Source organism: Nestor notabilis, unplaced genomic scaffold (assembly GCF_000696875.1).
Source record: "Nestor notabilis isolate BGI_N333 unplaced genomic scaffold, ASM69687v1 scaffold11513, whole genome shotgun sequence".
In the NCBI taxonomy this organism is placed as follows: Eukaryota; Metazoa; Chordata; class Aves; order Psittaciformes; family Psittacidae; genus Nestor; species Nestor notabilis.
Genome location: NW_009920623.1, coordinates 28530 through 47295, shown reverse-complemented (window position 1 = coordinate 47295; position 18766 = coordinate 28530). Strand labels below are relative to the sequence as shown.

The 18766-nt window shown below is 36.8% G+C and overlaps 1 protein-coding gene across 1 annotated transcript in view; it reads left to right on the top strand.

Moving 5' to 3' along the window:
- The window catches only part of SGCE (sarcoglycan, epsilon), a 25335-nt gene extending 12046 nt beyond the window's left edge, over window positions 1-13289 (top strand). The window contains exons 6-14 of the mRNA XM_010010763.1: window positions 1436-1508; window positions 2145-2343; window positions 3951-4113; window positions 7163-7374; window positions 8128-8154; window positions 8863-9051; window positions 10658-10701; window positions 11537-11571; window positions 13239-13289. Of these exons, the coding sequence (XP_010009065.1) occupies window positions 1436-1508; window positions 2145-2343; window positions 3951-4113; window positions 7163-7374; window positions 8128-8154; window positions 8863-9051; window positions 10658-10701; window positions 11537-11571; window positions 13239-13289 (993 nt within the window). The remainder of the gene's footprint in view (window positions 1-1435; window positions 1509-2144; window positions 2344-3950; window positions 4114-7162; window positions 7375-8127; window positions 8155-8862; window positions 9052-10657; window positions 10702-11536; window positions 11572-13238) is intronic.
- The last annotated feature ends 5477 nt before the right edge of the window (window positions 13290-18766 follow it).

Below are 18766 nucleotides of genomic sequence, written 5' to 3'. Positions count from 1 at the left end.
CAGCAGGACTAATCACATCTGTATAATTAATCATGTGCAGAAGTACTTGCAGACCCTGCTTAGCTTTCTGCAGAGAAAACGATTATTTAAAATTGCCCTTTTTTAAATGGCATGTGCTTTCAGATTCTAAGACCTATAGACCGCCATTCTAAGCATGACCCAAAGTCCATATTTGAACTATATTTGTCTAGCATATAAATTAATTCCTTGTGGTCCCACTCTCAGATGTGGCTTTTGAATTAATTGTATAGTATGTGAGGAGGGCAGATTGCATTTGATCCACTTTCTAATAGGAGTGGTTGCATATTCCTAGCCTGAATATAACTTTGATTGTGCCATAACTCCTGAGGTGGTGTTACGGGTAGGTCAGTTAATTGGAGGAAGCCTCATAATTAGAAAAGCCTAAGATTATACATAGCTCTGCAGTAGAGCAGCTATCATTCTTAGCCAAGCTCCTTTGAAAGCTGCACAGACGGTTCGTGCCTGCCTCTGTACTGAATATTCATTCAGTCTCCACCACCGTCACTAGGTATGGGTGCAATGTCCACACTGGCAACTGCTGGAGTGCAGACTCCAAGTGGGTACTGCTGCATTCCTATGTGGAGCTTGTACAACCAGAGACTTAGGTTTTCTAAGTATCAATGTTTAAACTTCTGTTGGAACAACCTTTTGAAAAATTAATAGAATGCAGGATTGTAAATCTCAGGAATCTATTTTCGATTAATTTTATAATAAAATTGTTACATTACATAAGATGTAATTGTGTCAGGTAATGTTTTCTCTCTACACTTAAAATGAATCTGCCGAAGATATTCCAGGGCATTTTTCCTTTTCATTTAAATCCCTTGAAAGAAGTGCAATGTCTATTTTGTTTGTTTAATATATATGTTTAATACAATGCTTTGTAGCAGTGTTTGCTCAGAAGCAGCATAGTTCTGCCACTGTTGCCACTCCTCTGCCTCTTCTTTGTCCTTGAAATGAATAAACTGAAGTCTAAAATTAGGAAGGAGTCTAAGTCTTTTTCAGTTTGTTTCATGAAGGATTTGCCACCTTTCAGGGAAGTGGAGAAACCAGTTGCTGTTTATGGCTGCTCTTAAAGATAGCAGAAAAGAAAGAATACAGATGTATAGCAGAACACTTTTATCTGGACCAAAATACATTATTTTCACATACATGCCTTGGATAACTGTATTTGGCTGTAGACTGGTCAAGAAAATTCCAGAATGCTGACTTGAAGGTAGTACTGCATCAAATAAATTGACCTTACCTTTAAAATTCTATATGAATGAATGAATTCTCATACATTTCAGCATAAGGAGGCAAAGCATTTAAAAGGTGGTATTTCTAAATTATCAGTGTAATTTTTATTGATGCTTCATTTACCTGATTTTCATATTTGCATTGTTGTTTTGCAATTGTATCTTTTTCCCTCTAGATCACTGCATATAACAGGCGTACCTTTGAGACAGCAAGACATAATTTGATCATTAATATAATGTCAGCAGAAGGTATGTACGGGAAATAGCTTGTTGTGTTTTGAACTGAATAAGTGAAACCATCTCATGTTCTTTCAAGATAAAAAATACCGTGAAATAGTTGTCTGGTGTTCAAGCCAAATGCAGGGGCACAAAAGGGGAGTAGAGGATTTTCCTTGTTTTGATTCAATTGGTTACTTTCATCCAGATTATTTCTGTCAGGTAGGACTGTTATTCCTCAGTCAGAATAGAAGTCTGTCTGCCTTTTTTTTTTTCATCATATTTGCAGTCCAGACTATTGCAGGTTGGAATCCATTGTCACTGCAGATCAGTTTTGGTCCCCAAGTTAGCATGAGTAATAATAGCAATTTTATTAAAAATAGTAATTTTATCTGTTTAATAAAGATTTACCAGCTGAGGCTGTTCTCTAGTCTGCTCCTTCATCTCCCAGGTGTATTATAAATAAACAATGGTTTTCAGCTTATGTAACAGCTAATGGTACTATTTAATTACCCATAATCACATTAGGTTCAAAATGAGCTAGTTCAAATAGAAGATTTTTGGAAAGGTTAATCAATCTTGATATGGTGTTATGTTAATCATAACTTCAAATTCATTGTTACGGGGCCATTGTTTAAGGCAAAACTCTTCCTTTTTCATCACAACTAGATTTTCCTTTACCATATCAAGCGGAGTTCTTCATAAGGAATATGAATGTAGAAGAAATGTTAGCAAGTGAAGTTCTTGGTGACTTTCTCGGAGCAGTGAAAAATGTATGGCAGCCAGAACGCTTGAATGCCATAAACATTACTTCAGCCCTCGACAGGGGAGGGAGAGTTCCACTTCCTATTAATGACATGAAAGAGGGGTAAGCACATGTGTCAGTCTAATGCTTTTGCTTTATTCTTTTTTTTCTTACTGAAAAGCTTAATATTTTTTTCAAGTTTTCTAGAAACTTTGCAATTGCTGTTTTATGTTTTGGAATTAGATACAAAAAGTTTACTGATGTTCCAAGCCCCTGTTGTATCATGGATTTTGTGTTAGATACCATTTCAACAGTTCCTATATATTGATTTTACAATCCAAGTAATGCTAATAAATTCCATTACTTATAAAGCAATCAGTAGTAAATATGCTTATTTCTAATTCCAGTCTTACTTCTGAGCAGTCATTTGGCATGCTTTTTAAAACAAAGGTGTGATAGGTTACATAGACAAGCATAGATTACAAAGACAGATTTCTAAGAGCATTTAGCATGTAATGGTGTCATTTATAGCTGTGCTTTTAGTGAAATTTAGTTACGTGCTTCAGGAGCACTGTGGACTTTCATCTGAAAGTGATAAGCTGAGGTATTTGAGGAGCTTAGGTCACTGAGTGTAAACTGCAAGATTGCACTATTTCCAGTTGTGATTTGTAACCATAAATTCTGTTCTGAAATATGGTACTTTACTTAGAAATTAATAAAGATTTGGTCTTTTCAAAATATGGTTGTGTAGTGCTTTTCCCTGGCAAAAATAAGATGCCTGGTTATTTTTTGATATTTGTAGATATTTTAGTGTCAAATAATATCTAAGAAAGGGCTGAGAGTTCAAAATCTGAGATGCGTGCAGAAACTCAGAGCCCATTTGTGTATCTGGAATTTCTGAGCACATCTAAAGAAGGAAAACAACTTCTGTACTAGCCAGGGTAATAGCAGAGTCACTTAATACAAGTGATTACATTTCAAATGTTTAGTTATATAGCGCCTAATATACCAAATGGCAACCAGGACCTGTTTCAGGATCCATTGATACATTATTACTTGGTGCAGCAGACTATTCTCTGGCAGCATTCTGCATACTGAAATCTGAAAATGAGTAATACCATTAGTGCATTAGGTTTTATGTACTCTATTGCCAAATAAAGTATGAAGTTTACATTCAGCTTTCAGTATTCTGCAGTTTTTGTTGGCAGCAGATAGCTACAGTGTGGAACCTTTTAGGAGAAGCTGGGGGATTTCACAGATTCATGTTAGTATTAGGTTTAGAAATTACTAGTCCTTGTGAATTTTATTTAAGAACCTGGGAAGAAACTCTTTAAAAATAGTATGCTGAGGAAGACTGAAAATTCCCTTAAGATAAAATTATCCTATTTTAATGCAATTTTCAATAGTCGTACTGATTTACTTACATGAGGAACCTACACCTGGAGTTCTATGACTTCATAGAAATTGACAACTCTGGTAAGCAAACATTTACATTATGCAGCAAAACAGAATGTTATAATAAGCAGCTAGAAAAATCCTTTTGATTTCAGTCTATTATTCATATGCTTAGATACCATCAAGAAAAAAAATCATTCTAGAAAGTAATTTTAGTCTTTAAAGAACAGCTGAATGTTACTGTGACCAATAGCAATGTTTGAAAGAGTATGTAATTGTCCTTTGGGGACTTGTGAGAGGTATCCTGACAGCCTGTCCCTCATCTCTCTCTGCAGCGTGTATGTTATGGTTGGGGCAGATGTTCCATTCTCTTCATGCTTGCGAGAAGTGGAAAACCCACAAAATCAGCTGAGATGCAGTCAAGAAATGGAACCTGTAATCACCTGTGATAAAAAATTTCGTACTCAATTCCATATAGACTGGTGTAAAATCTCTCTGGTGAGTTATTTTATTATTGCATAAAAATGATATTTGTAGGAGTGCAATATTTTATGCCAGCCATGATTGAAATAAGAGTTTTGCCAGCCTGACCAGCCAACTATGCCGAATTATTCTTCATCATGACTGATTGACATTATTTTCCATCTAGCAGACACTCTTAAGATAGTGAAAGGATTTGGGTATGGAGGCTAAATTCTATTAGACTTGAGCAGCGGTGCAACCACCGTATTAGTTTTCACTAGCAGTGATTTATATAAATGAGAAAACTCTAGGATTTACAAAAATAATGAAAGAATCATTTAGGTAGGTGTAGTTCATTAATTCAGTGTGCTAATACTGCTAGTTACCCTTGCTTTGCTAAAAAGTTTGTGTCTATATATATACCGTTTTCTCAAATACTGAGTCCACAGCACTGACCAGTTAAATAGTATTTCTATGCTGTTAAAAATCTTTCTGAAAATTGTCTGAAACATATTTCATGTTAAAAATGAAGTAGGAAAAGGAAAGAAAATACTACTAACTAATGAAATCAAAATAATGGTAACATTCTTCTCAGTTAATACAAGAAAAATGATAACTGAACACTAGACTATTTGCCATGGAAGGAGTATAATACCTGGAGAGACTTTTTAAGGTTATTCTTCTTTAGTTGTGGTAAGGAAGATCAAGAAATTAAACAATATTGGAAGAGAACATTGTAGGTGAGTTTGAACAAAGATGAAGGTACATAAAATAAACTTAGCTGCTTCAGAAATTACCCAAGAGGAACCTGAAAGGGAGATCCAAAAGGCTTCTGTACAACTGAAAAAACATACTGAGTATGAAAAAAGGTATTTATACATAAAATCAATTAGATAACTTCCAACCCTTTCTATTCACTTTTAAATAGGCAACCTGATAGAAAGTTGGAAAATACTTGTTAAAAAAAAAAAATCAATTTTTTTACTGTTTATTGGCTTTCTGCCATTGAGAAGTTGCAAAGGTACCTGTATACTTGGTAATACTTCCCAGCACTGAAAAGTAATAGAAGGCAGTTAGTCATTATCAAAAGCAAACTTTGTCAAGTCTTTGTTTTCCTTCTACAAGAGAGAAGTAGGACAGAGGCGAAGCAGATGTCATTTCTTTTTGGTGAGGTTTTTTCTTATACTGTCTCATAAGCAGACTCAGGAACATGGCCTAGCTTCATGCTAGGACCTAGTGGAGAGCTGGTTGAGTAGCCATAATCATAGGAGAATTATTAGTAATTCCTTTCCGTTCTTCATTACTAAGCTGGATGACGGAATGCACTTACTAAATTTGCAGTCCCCATGAAACTGAAAGGATCTGCACATGCATTGAAGGACAGGACAGAATTGAGGAAGTCGTCAGAAATTGGAGAAACAGCCTTAGATAACAGGAACAGACTCGGAGAAGCACCATTTTTCTGCAGCAGCCTATAACCCATCCTTTCTGAACATGTTACTTGTTTAGGCAGCATGCCACAATAACGGAATTCAAAGTATCAGGGTTGTTTAATTTTGCCAACAGCATTGCTGCTTCATGCTGTAACGTGGTGCATCAAAGGGAAAAGGGAGTCAAGCTTCCCTCTATCTAATCACAGTCTGCTTTTCAGAAGGCAAGCCCAGGGACAGGAAGTCCCCCAAGATCCGTGGGCTGGGAGAGAGTTGAGCTTTGTTTCCCATGACCACAACATAGACCAGTGAGTGAAAATGCAACCATCGTATCCACTTCTTCCCATTTTTTATGAGTTGACGCTGCCAGTTAGCGCCTAAATCGGAGAGTGGATTTAAGTTTGTGGATCCCAAATTCTAAAGGGGCAACGTAATACATGCTTCCTCTTAATACTGCTTTCTGATAGCTTGTTCTCACGCAGTGTATGGGCTTCTTTCAGTCAAATAACTGCATAAATATTTTTTGTGTATTGCCTAGGGTTTGAGATTCACCTAAGGAGCCAGGTGGAACTTGGTAAAAGATACTGAGGAATTAATGAGTGGAGAATACAAAAAGTAACGTCTGTCAAACTCTCTTGCACTTATATGTATATGTATGTATTTGAAGCTCTACCAAACATTATTTCTAGCATTCCATGAAAACCTGTTCATCCATTGCATTTTATGACTTAAAGTGTAAATTCTAAAGAAATGACCATCAGTTGCAAAATTTCTCACTGAACAGTCAGGCAAAAGGTCAAGTATGTAGGCAAATACAATTTGTTTTTCGTTAATGATCTTGAAGAGAGTTTTAAAACTAACACTGATCAAATTTAAGAGGAACATCTAACTGAAGATAACAAGAAAACGAAGGCAGAAAATTGAAAAGTCATGTATGAGAGACAGTCAGTTAAATGCAGTAGGAAATTCAGTACCAAAAAAAGGTTGCATTTCTAGGAACATTAGGTAAAGACATAAAACTAAATAAAAAATTACTTGTGACCAGGAATGCTGCGTTCTCTGGAGCTTAGTTGAATTAGGATGTAGAAGAACCTTGGAACTCTGGCTCTCCTGTTGTGGTGCTTCCTGCACCAGGTGGCTGGGTGAGGCAACAGAGCTGCTCAGTCCTCAGCACTCAGTTCATGCCTCTTGCTTCTTTTGAGCACTGGATGTGAAGCTCAGGAGGAAGGAGGAGGAAGAAAATCGTAGGTACTCCACTCTTCATCTCTACCACGTTCATACAAGAGAGGGCAGTATTGTTATTAAGGAAGACTAGTTAGAAGTGAAAATCAGTATCGAATAATTAGTTTGCAGTAAAAATGTTTACTGAATTTTTACTCAAATACTATTCGTAGTTAATCTTTAAAACCAGCATATTTGATAAGAAAACAAGGAGCAGTAGTATTACTTACTGCATTGACAAGAAGCTTTTAGCAAAATATAAGCTTTTATTGCTTAAAAGTTATTGGATGAAATTGTATAGCATTTGTCAAATGCATAATACGGTTTCTTTTCTATTGCATGGTTGGTTAAATACTGTCTGGTTTTACATTCTCTTACTTTGTTATATAATTGCCTTTTTTTTTCTTGTTTTTCTTTTTTCTCCTGGGTATCAGGTTGACAATACAAAACAAGTTTCCACCTTTCAGGAAGTGATTCGTGGAGAAGGGATATTGCCTGATGGTGGAGAATACAAGCCACCTTCTGACACACTGAAAAGCAGAGACTATTACTCGGATTTCCTAATTACACTGGCAGTGCCCTCGGCAATAGCACTTGTGCTTTTTCTAATACTTGCCTATATCATGTGCTGCCGACGGGAAGGAGTGTGAGTACTTTAACAGACTAATAAGTAATTACGGATTTTTCTAAGATTATAGTGCACACAAGTTTGTTAGAAGAATTCCATTCAGTTCATTAAAAACATTTAAAACAGGCCAAGAGATACCTGCCTGAAATATTGAACTATTTCTCATCTAAGCACATACAGTAATTTCCAGGAGAGTGGATATAGGGCCTTTAGTTGTTCAGTTGAAAGGGTTAAAAATCTCAACATACACACAAAACTCCACAAAATCGTGCACAACTCTCCAGAATGCCCCAAACAAATAAAATAGTAATAAAGGGTCGTTGGTTCAGGACAATATTAAGTAATTTCTAAAATGCTAACTTTTCTAAAATAGATTTGGTTGAGGAAATGAACTGAATTTAGACATATTCTAAAAGAAAAACACATAAAAGGAAAGCAGCAAGTAACGTAATTTCTGCCATTTCTTACACAAACTACAATTTCATTTTGTCACAGAATTTATTTTAGCCAGAACCTTGTTCTTTAACTTGCATTTTCATTTCTCTGTGTGTACGTCTGTGTGTGTGTGTGTGTGTGTGTCACCAGTATTACATCTCTCTATGTACGTTCATCAAGGCCTCACCATAAACCCCACTGCAAATGCTGCCAAGTTGCATTTAGCAATAACCTTGTCAGCATTTCTGCATCATGTACTGTTATCATCATCAGATAGATTTAATGTTCCAACTATCAATGCTATTATTTAATTCATAAATTTTGTTTTGTTTTTAGGGAAAAGAGAAACATGCAAACACCAGAGTAAGTGTCTTCTTTCCTGTTATTTTTCTTTTACCATTTAATTTCCATTCTCAGTAGCTTGTCATGCTTCATACATGTGTGTCATAATCTTCTTTCATTCTCTTTAATCCATGGTTTAATTCATAAATGTGAAAGCTGCTTTTAAATCAGTCTTAGCAAGGGTAGAAAACCAGAATAAAAAGGGTTTGAAATTAACAACTGTCAATTCAAAATTAAGTAGTGCTGTGAGAATAAATATGATAATACGTAATTTATACTCTTGGTCATTGGACTTCCCAGCCTATATCTTAAAGGCAATAGACAGGAGAGCAAATAGCCTGGAAGGTATCCAGTGCCTCTACTATGGAGTGTTTTAAAATTAATCTATGAGCTATGAATCTACCATGAGAATCAGGAGTTAACCAAAACTTTTATTTTAACTGCAGCAAATAAATGGAACATTAGGCATAAATTGCACAGTCTTGGATCCTGTGAAAATACTCATCCAGACAGCAAAGTCTAATGGAATAATTACTGCTTTAAAAATTAAATAAATCCAATATTGATTAAATTAACTGTGTAAGGGTTTACTGTAATTGCTTCACTAGAGAGTTTGTAGCATGCATCAACGTCCTTGTATTTTTAAGAAACATAATAATTGTAAAAGCCTGTCCATTTTGATAGAGCACTTAAAATATGTATTTACTATTTTATTTCCTTTTGACATAGCATCCAGTTGGTCCACCACAGTGCTATACAGAAATCAACCAAAGAGCTTCGTGACATGTCTAAAAATAGAGAGATAGCATGGCCTCTTTCCACACTTCCAGTGTTCCACCCAGTTACTGGTGAGATTGTACCCCCCCTTCACACAGACAGCTATGATAACACCAGTATGCCACTGATGCAAACACAGCAGTAAGTATTTAGGGTTATTTTATTCCTTAGTGCTATGTTCCATGATTTAACTGTGGATTCCAGTGCTTGTCATCTGAAATGTGTTTATTATGGAAGCATCACTAACGGCTCTAGTTCAAGATTGCTCTGATGTTTGCATTTCAAGCAGAAAGAAAGGCCTTCTGTTATAAAATTAAACAGCTGGGTTTCAGTCTGCAGACTTGGCAGGAAGCTTTGCGTGGAACAGTTACATTTCTGCATATTTTGAAGAAAAAATACTTTTAACAGAGGAATCAATTAAAACTGTTCTATTTTAGACACCCTGCCTCTTAACCCATGTCTTTGGAGTTCTGATATGAAACTACTGCTGGGTTGGTGTTAGTTTCATACCTGAAAATAAATCCGGACTTCATAAGTAATTAGTTATGTATCTGTCACCCAGGGTTTATGTTTGCAATGTTAACATTGAACAGAAGAGCATATTCCATTACACAGATAATAAATACAGACTTGCTAGTGAAAATGCTTGGACCTCTCAGCCGTTTCCATTGTTGCCAGCCTTTCTTCAAGACGGAAACCAGAAACACACTCATTTCAATTCCTTAAAGTTCATTTATCAGCAACTTAACAGAACTATTGAGACAGACCCACCTAGTGCTCTGCATGTGTTCTAATCCAGACAGGTTGGTGGTGCTGTAAATAAAAGATGTCCTTTGTAGAAAAGCCAGGTTGTGGTGTCTGGGGTTGAGCAGATGTGAGGCAGTGGTCTCAGATGTAGCTGGCATTGCTTTTCAGTTCCATGCTGTGACACCAGCTCCAGTCGGTAGCTCCTCAGCTGGCAGGCCTGCACAGCCCCAGTGATACTGGTCCACTGCCAGCACTAACTTGGTCTTAATTTACACGTGCTTGCCCTGAACTCTGGTCATAATGTAGATGCATGCTAGAAGAGTATTTTCTTCTCCCTGCCCCAAAGCTAAATGCTATGGGAAATACAGCTGTGTAAATGATCCCTTACCATTCCTGTGAAGTGCTCTACCATGTCTTTTGCAATTTCTTCTCTATTCAGAATAGCAGTTTTTTTATGACTGGGGTTCCAAAGTCTTTCTTGAGTAAAGTATTTATCTGCTTCACCTACATTCCAACCCCTAATTCCTTTCTGTACAAACAACCTTAATATCTAGTAGCTGTTAAAATAGACACTTAAGCAGGACACAAAAATGTAACTTTGCCTTGATGAGTGAAGTGGTCCAATGTGTAAAACTAGCTGATCATTCAATCCACAGGTAGTAATTAAGTTGCAAATACTCTCACCTTTTCTGTAACCATCACTTATGGAAACCAAACTTTGCATAATATCAGAAACCTGCAGTGACTCTTGTTACCTCTGGTGCTTCACCAAGTCTGAGCCTTTGAACCTAGTTGACAAGTGAAATAATAGGAACTACCCCTTAACACTAACGTTCTTTCTTTCATTGACTTGTCTGGCCTTTTGATGACTCTCTTTGCTTAGTAAAAATGGATTATTGCTTCATAAACAAGAAAATGAAGTTTAAATGCTAAACTTTCATCTGTAATATACTTCAGACTTTGTATGGAAGCATTAAAGATACTCAGTTGTTTTTTGTAGGAACCTGCCACATCAGACTCAGATTCCGCAGCAGCAGAGTGCAGGTCAGTACTGAGAAAATACTGTAACTATTAAGTGTCTGGTATTAAGGAACCACAAATGCATACAGTGTATGGACAATGGAAATCATTTTCAAATATAGTAAAGTATAACAGCATTGTCATTCCAGATATTTATTTTTTTTGATACATCAGTAAAAATTTTGGGATGGCATTAATGGAATGAGTAGGAGAAATGGTACATTAGGACTTGGCATGAAACACTGGAATCTGGTACAGTAAGTTAGAGACCTCATATAAATAATTGTCTACTAAAACATGAAGCTACAGCCAGGTTCCCAAGTGCGGTTACACTGTTCAGATTCTCGAAAACTTGATAGGAAGTCAAAATTTCTAATCCCTGCCAATACTAGTTAAGCTCTGAGGAAGGAGCTCTTTATTGTTGTTACTAAGCATAAACAGTCGACATTGGGGAACCCATGGTGAGGTATATTTTCATGCTGCAGGTTTCCCTGTCTTAGTCATTGCTTTTACAGCATTTTCCCAAATCCCGATGTACAGACTGAGATTGCGAATGGCTGTGGAGTATTGACTAGGGCTGGTTGTTCTCTGTAGCTGGTGTATCAAGTCTGAGAAAAAGCACAGCCAAAGCCATGTGAAAGGGGATGAGGATCATACAAGGAAAATGGAGAGGCCAAAGTATAATTTTTGAGTATTGAAAGAGGTATTTAGGCAAAACTCGAGCAATATATATGTATTGAACATAATCCAGGAACTACAGCTCCAAGAGGAAGGCTTGTTTTAACTTAGGAGTTACGTAAGCAGCTCTCTCTTTTCATTCAAAATCCTTCTTCTTCATTACTGCTTTCGGGGATTAAAGGAGAATTTCGTATGACAACATTTCAAAGATTTGAGGCAAGTATATAATAGATGCTTCTGCCCATGTGGGGTTTATTTTCTTGTTATCTGGAAATTAAAACCACATTTATAAAAACCAAACTTGACTGTAGTTCTGCTAGCTTTGCTATTTGTGTGCTTTATTATTATATGTGCTGGAAATGGTGGATGACACTGGCAGTCAAAGCCTCAGTCCAAAGCCTCCAGCACTGGTTTGGGTTGACATTTAGCACAGCTCTTTAACACTCACTCTTGGAGGCATTTAGAAGGCAGAATACAAATGTCACACACTTCAGCTCTAATGTTATGACTGGGTTTGTACAAGAATTCCATTCTGTCTGCAGTAGGAAAGGTGCAAAATCACCAGGTAGTGCTGTTGATGCTGACAGCAGTGAACTGTTTTAAAAGGTGTAAGGTACAAGCTAGCATGGGGTTGTTGCTTTGCAATTTGCACTGAAGAACTACCATAAAAATAGGTCTGTATTTTCTGCAGTATGTTATTTTGGTAGACTCCACCTGTTCTTTCACATTCATCACAGCTGCTGCCTGTGACAAGCTCTCAGAAAGTGGGAGAAAGGGGAAATGTATTTGGGGCAGACAATGTTTCTTCCTCTTAGTTTACAGTGATACCTTATTTTGTAACTCGTGTAAATGACACTGCGAGCATTTCCGTGGCTGCAAAGTTCATCTTCTAAAGGGCATCTATGACTAGTGTGTCAGCAAGTTAGAATTTTAGAAAGTTACAATTTAAAACAAAATTCAGGTGCTCCTAAGAATTTTTTTTTTAGTAGAATCACTACAAACTTGGCAATCAGTTTTATTGATCTGTTCAAATAAGGAATTTACATAACTAAACCAAGGCAAAAAACCCCTTTAGAACTAGACATTCATTGTTTAATTTCCTTCCTTTCCTACAGAAAATTCCAAATAATATACTGGGGATTATTAACATGTTAATAGTCACCATCATGAATATGAAGATATTTCTCTTTTAAAGCATCAGTAGACCATATTTAGTCATTTGATGAGCAAACCATCTCCAATAACCACTGTCCTCTTCAGGAACTATCTGAATCCCCAATAAGAAACATTTATTTTTTTTTTTAACCTTATATAAAAATGCAGACTTAATAGCTGGCATAATTTCACAAAGTTAAAACAGGATTGGGAAAGGATTGTAGGAAAGATGATGACTCACAGCTAATGTTTCTATTACACTGCTGAATATTGCTGCTGGTCTCCGGTATGAACAGGTACATTAAGTTTTATAGTTGTCTTTCTGTCAATTGTCAAAATTCATGAGGACTATTTTAAGGGGATTAGATGAAAAAGTTTATAGGATATTCCTATAATGCAAAAGACTAAAGAGCACAGGTACACTGTGCACTGCATTTTCCATCTGGAGCTTCACAATCTCCCTGTGAAGTGTGTTAGATGCCAAACAGAAAGAAAAATTCCCAGTTAAACAAGCTTTTCCCAGATCTCTCCCTTGCCAGAAGAGTGCAAGCATTTTTCTCCTTGTCTGTGTTGTCTTTTGGTCCAGGTTGTACTTGTATTTCTCCAATGTGGTTGTTGATAGGGGACTAGTAAATCCTATTTATGTGCTGTGCTACCAGTAGGCAGTTCAGTATTGTTGAAGCATCATCTGCCACTAATGGATTACATAAAATCTTATCTACTTGCAGGTAAATGGTATTCCTGAGGAAAGAAAACTAACAGAAGCAATGAATTTGTAATTGGAGAAGGCAGCAAATCGTCTTACTTCCTTATTTGTTCTGATTGATGCATGAGTTTTTCTGGTGTACATTGTGCATGCCCACAGTATTGAGATGATTTCAGTGCCAGAGAGTACAATCACTTCCACACAACTAATGTACTGTATCCTTTTGTACTTTGGATGTTTTTGACAATTTGTAAGCACTGATAACTTTTTATATTTGTTACATTCAGAAAAGAATCTTTCAAATATATGTATTAATAAATATCAAACTTTATTCTGTCTTGTGATCTCTCCTGAAAGATGTAACAGGGAAAGCAAAGCTTCAAATTAAGCACCAGGTTTGAAGGACTGCAGATTCTGTTTGATGGGATTATACAATTGCCTTACATTTGCACACAAAAAGCACTTGTGTGTAAACATGAAAACTTGTGCGTTATGATGAGGCTTAGAATAGTATTCCAGATTTATTAGGCCTTAGTTTTTTAGAGATTGTCAAAATTTAATGAGCAAAGTTATTTTTGGAGGAAAAAAAAAAAAAAACAACCCTAACAAAAAAACCCAAACAAAACCCTAAAACTATTCCTGTTGAAAATTGGATTTCTGTTCCTTTACCAGATCTTTACCCTATTTGAAAACTTTTAAGCAATAAAACATTTAAAATCTGTCCATTCATTCATCTGATTATGTTAGAAAAGATTGTTACAAACTGCTGTAGGCAGAAATTAGTAACTGCAGAAAAACAAGAGAAACTTTTGTTATGGACTAACTTTTAACCTTTTAAACATACCCTTTATATTTTTTTTTTTTTGTGTGATGTTGCTGATGACCCAATGCAGTTCATTTTTTGTATCTTTACCTTCTTCATTTTTTCTGGAGCAAAAAGAGTTGTGGGAGAATGAGTGATCCAATACACCAGGGGTTATTTTTTAGCGCCTTAAAAAGGAGTTGATTAAACACACACCTTCATGGAGGTTCTGATTTTGAGAGGCATTTGTCTGTGCAGCCAAAAGCTTAATAATACGAACTTTGTTAAAAGGATCTGAGCTGAGGTTGTCTCATTTTTCAGTAGCTGGTGATAATTTATCTCCTGACACTTTTCTGTGTATTTTGTGGGGTTTTTTTTTTTCTGATGCTTCTTTAAATCCTCAAATACAGTGTAACAGGAATTCAGGGTCTCCAGCTCACAGCAACAGCCTTGGGGTTTGAACTCCCAGCACCGTACTGGTTTGAGCTGATGCTGATGCTTTGCCTGCGCTCTGCAATGTTTTCTCTTTCAGAAGCTGTATGTTCATCAGGACATTGCGCTGTAAGCAGAAAGCTGCATCTGCTTTCTAATTGCTAAATGCTGGCTGTGTTGCCTTAGCTCAGCTTTCTGAGGTCTCTGCTAAGAGAAATTGGGAGTAACTTAGGAATTTAAGACTGAGACTAAAAAGAAGCTGGGAAATAAGGTTGTAAGAGTTTGTGAAAAGACCAGAGTAGTCACTGGCTTTTTTTCTTTTTTCCTTTAACTTTTTACAGTTATGACCCTGTTTATTCAAAATACAAAACCTTATTTATGTTCATTTTTAAGCAAACAATGATGAGTTTATAGGCTTGGACCTGAATGTAAGACCTTGGTGGATAGTTAAAACAAGTCCTGAGCTGCTTTTTAGCTTTTTAGATATATTTTGTGCAACGAGTATAACTATTGCAGCAAGGTGTACAGTCAGCACTCCATACATTGTAGGCACTTCAGAGTTTACAAGGCTGCCCTAATTGCCAAGCATGACCTACAGAATGTGTTAGCAAATGCCCATAGCCACAGGCATAATGCTGGTGGTTATGCTCCAAGAGGTAGCTCACCTACAACTGCAGAAGTTGCAAACCAATTTAGTTACTGAAACAGTGGGAATAGCGAGCCATTCCTACTCACCTCCAAAGCAGCACGCATCATGCCCACCTACCTCATCCAAAAGGGACCAGGGAAAGGGTTTCATCAGTCAGCCAGCCTCCTAAGAGAGCCTTCCTTTTTCCAGCAGCTTGGATCAGTGAAAAGTGAATTGGGGGACTGAACACTGAGATACATATGAAATTAAAAATTCACAGCTTTTACCCCTGCTGTTAGAAATTTGAGTCCAATAAGCATTTGTTTTTTCCTTGGTTCGCTTAGTTTCTCCTACTATTTTCAAATCATGAGCTGTCAGTGCTTAGAAACAGAAATGAATGGAATGGATTTTAAATAATGATTTTTAATGCAATGTAAGATGAAACTTTGTAAACAGTATTTGGTTTAGATCGTAACCATTTCTAATAGCTTGAGGATGATGTGACAATCAATTACCTACCAGTTGAGCTGCTCCCATCTTACTTGTATTAATATGTAACAGTGCCAATATATTTAAGGAAATTCTGAAGCTGTTATGTACATGCATGAGGAATTAGTGTGTGCCAGGGGAGCTCCACCTGTTCTGAAAAGAATCTAATGGTGCAGGTGACTTGGGTATTAAGCACACCTGAACTATTTTGTGATTGAAAGCTTCATTTATTTGAGGTAAGTTTAATAACAAAATATTTATTTTTACTTTTTAAAAGAATTACTATGGAAGCATAGATTTATAAATCAGACTAAAGACACTTAATGGTTAAAGAATTAGTAATAGTTAAAAGTGCTGATAGTTAAAACAGTACATTCCCATCCTCTTTTAACGATGTAAGATGATCTGATGTATGAACTGATACTGTGTTAATGAAGTGACAGTTGCAACCAAATCAAATAGAAAGCACTACAGATGTCTTTGTAAATATATGAAATGTAAAATCTAATAAATAGGAAAATATGACGTAGAGATGGTGTTGCCTCGTTATTTTACATGATGATGCCTGGACAACATTGTGGTAGAGTTGTTAATGGTGACAGTGACAGTGGTGGTAAGTGTCCAAGAGTTAAGTTGGAGCCAACTGGGGAGATGTTGGAACTGAGAAGCAGGGAGAGTATTTGCACGTCTTGGCTCGGGTGCCTGCGTTAGTTATTATCTTTCTGATCATACAAGGAGCTGTATCCTTTGATTAAGGAGCCCCTTCTATTTAGTGTGGGACTCAAGTAGCTAAATTAAAAGCTATGTTTTTTAAGATAAATCTTAAGGATTTATCTTAAAATTTTCTTTACATTGCCAGACTGAAGGAAAGCCAAGTCCATTGCTCTGCTTTCATGCAGAGCTCTGCAGCAGTTTCCAGCCTGTAACCCAGGGAAAAAGTACCCAACCCTTCCACTGCAGAATTCTGCTGCTGTCCCCTGAGCTCCAGGGGTGGTTTTGGCTACTGGAGTTGGAATTTCATCAGACCTGGGACGGTGTGATTTACTGCAGGAGAATCTTTCTTCCTGCACTGGGTTATCTGGAATAATTTGTGTTATAAGCAAAAATCTGCCCTTCATTTGAAGTAACTGTATCCATAGTACCACTTTGGCAAAACCACAGTACTAATCTGTAATTTAAGGCAGGCAGGATAGTGAACTGTAGCCCAGCTCGAGTCAAGCGATAGTTTGTACTTAATTGATGCTGCTCCCATTACAAAAATAAGCATCCACAGCACGTTTATTTAATGTTTAAATTACTTCATATTTTTACATGACCTGAAAAGAAAATATATTTATCCCACATACAGTAATAGTAAACAAGTGCATTATTTCAAACATTAAAAATAAATCTTTTAACCAAGTCTGTACAGCAGATAAATAAAATTATATCTACAATACTTAAGTTGTAAAGAACAAAACAAAAAGTCTCTCTCAAACTCACAGTTTCCCTGTTGCTCCTAATACTGGCATAGATAGAGGTTACACACCGTGCCCCCACTGCAGCATTTGCCAGCACCATTTCTTGCAGCCAGTTGAGGAGGTTGACTTCCCAAGTGTTGGAAGTAGTGCATGCGAAAAGCAAATAGCTGAGTCTCTTTCCAGTAGCTTCAAAATAGCTGGCAGTAAAACTGTTGAATTTGGAGGAAGTGAATGCTTCTTTTTTGACTATGGTCAATCTTTAAAAGAAACGGTTCCCAAAAAAAAAAAAAATGGAAGCCATTCTTTTCTTTCTTCTTTTTTTTTTTTTTTTTTTTGCACACACTGGTGTTTGAATTCAGTTTTTAAACTGGGATAAGATCAAAACCATGTACGTGACATGGTGAGACACTGGCACAGGTTGCCCAGAGAAGCTGTGGCTGGCCCCTCCCTGTTAGTGTTCAAGACCAGGTTGGACGGGGCTTTGAGCAACCTGGTCTAGTGGAAGGTGTCCCCGCCCATGGTGAGGGGTTGAAACTGGATGAGCTTTTCCAACCCAAACCCATTCTATGATAGTGCATAAGGTACAAATTAGGATTGTTTGTAGTCATATGTAATTGCACAAATGCTTAGAAAACAACATTGTGCTTGTGGTTTTGACTGTTAACAAGTAAGCAGTAGAAGAATAAAATGACAAAGCAATTAGAGGTCAAACTATAACATGAACCAAAACCACAAACACTAAAGAAATGACCATAACTTCACTAAGTGGAACATAAATTGCAGCATGTCACTGCCACACTGAAGGGCCGTTCTTTGAGTTTTACCTTTTATGCTAAAGCAAAGAATAAGAAAGATGGGCACTCTTAAAATGGGTGGGGGAAAAGGTTCCTTCAAATAGCTCCAATCTCGTTTCATTTGTAATTCGGAGACTCAACCATCTGCATGCAACAAGATGACCACAGTCCCTCTTCCTCGTGATATCAACAGACTGACTTGCATTCTTGACTTGCATCCTTGTCAGTGAAAATATTACTATAGGGTAAAATATGGCACCAGTTCCATAATGAGACCTAGTTTAAGGTCACCCACAACTCAGAGGTTAAAAGATCACTGTTCCCCTGTTCTCTCTTGAGATCAGATGGAATGGATATGACAGGATTCCCTCTGACTGGAAAAGGTTGGAGGTCTTCAAAAAAATTCTACATCTTGAACTGAGTTTCTGAAAACTATTCATCTGTTTGTTCACTGGGATTTTACAGAGAACTGCACATAGTTAAAGGAGTTAGTGGAAAATTTATGAAAAAGCAAACAATTTTAGGGAAAAAATTTCACCTCAGAATTCACCATATCTGCTGAAAACATTTCAAATTAAAAAACAAAAAGGAAAACCCCATAAAATGTTATGTAAACTTGTATATAATCTTAAATCGCTGAATTGGTGATGACTTTTTATTCCTGTGTATAAAGGGTTTCATATAACATATACTATCTCCACCCAAAATACTCATTTCTACATGTCGTGGTTTAAGATACACTACATTACCATTTAGTTCAGAAACATGCCCTGGTTTACCAGTAACTTCATGTTTCACATCAGGTGAAGGTGACCGCTGCCGAAGCATCACACATTTGCTCTTCTTTGTTCCTTGATGAGAATGATTCCGGCATGTGCCACGTGAGGGCGGTACTCCAGTAACATCCACTTTTCATTCGGCTGACCCGCGGTAAAGGTAATTCCA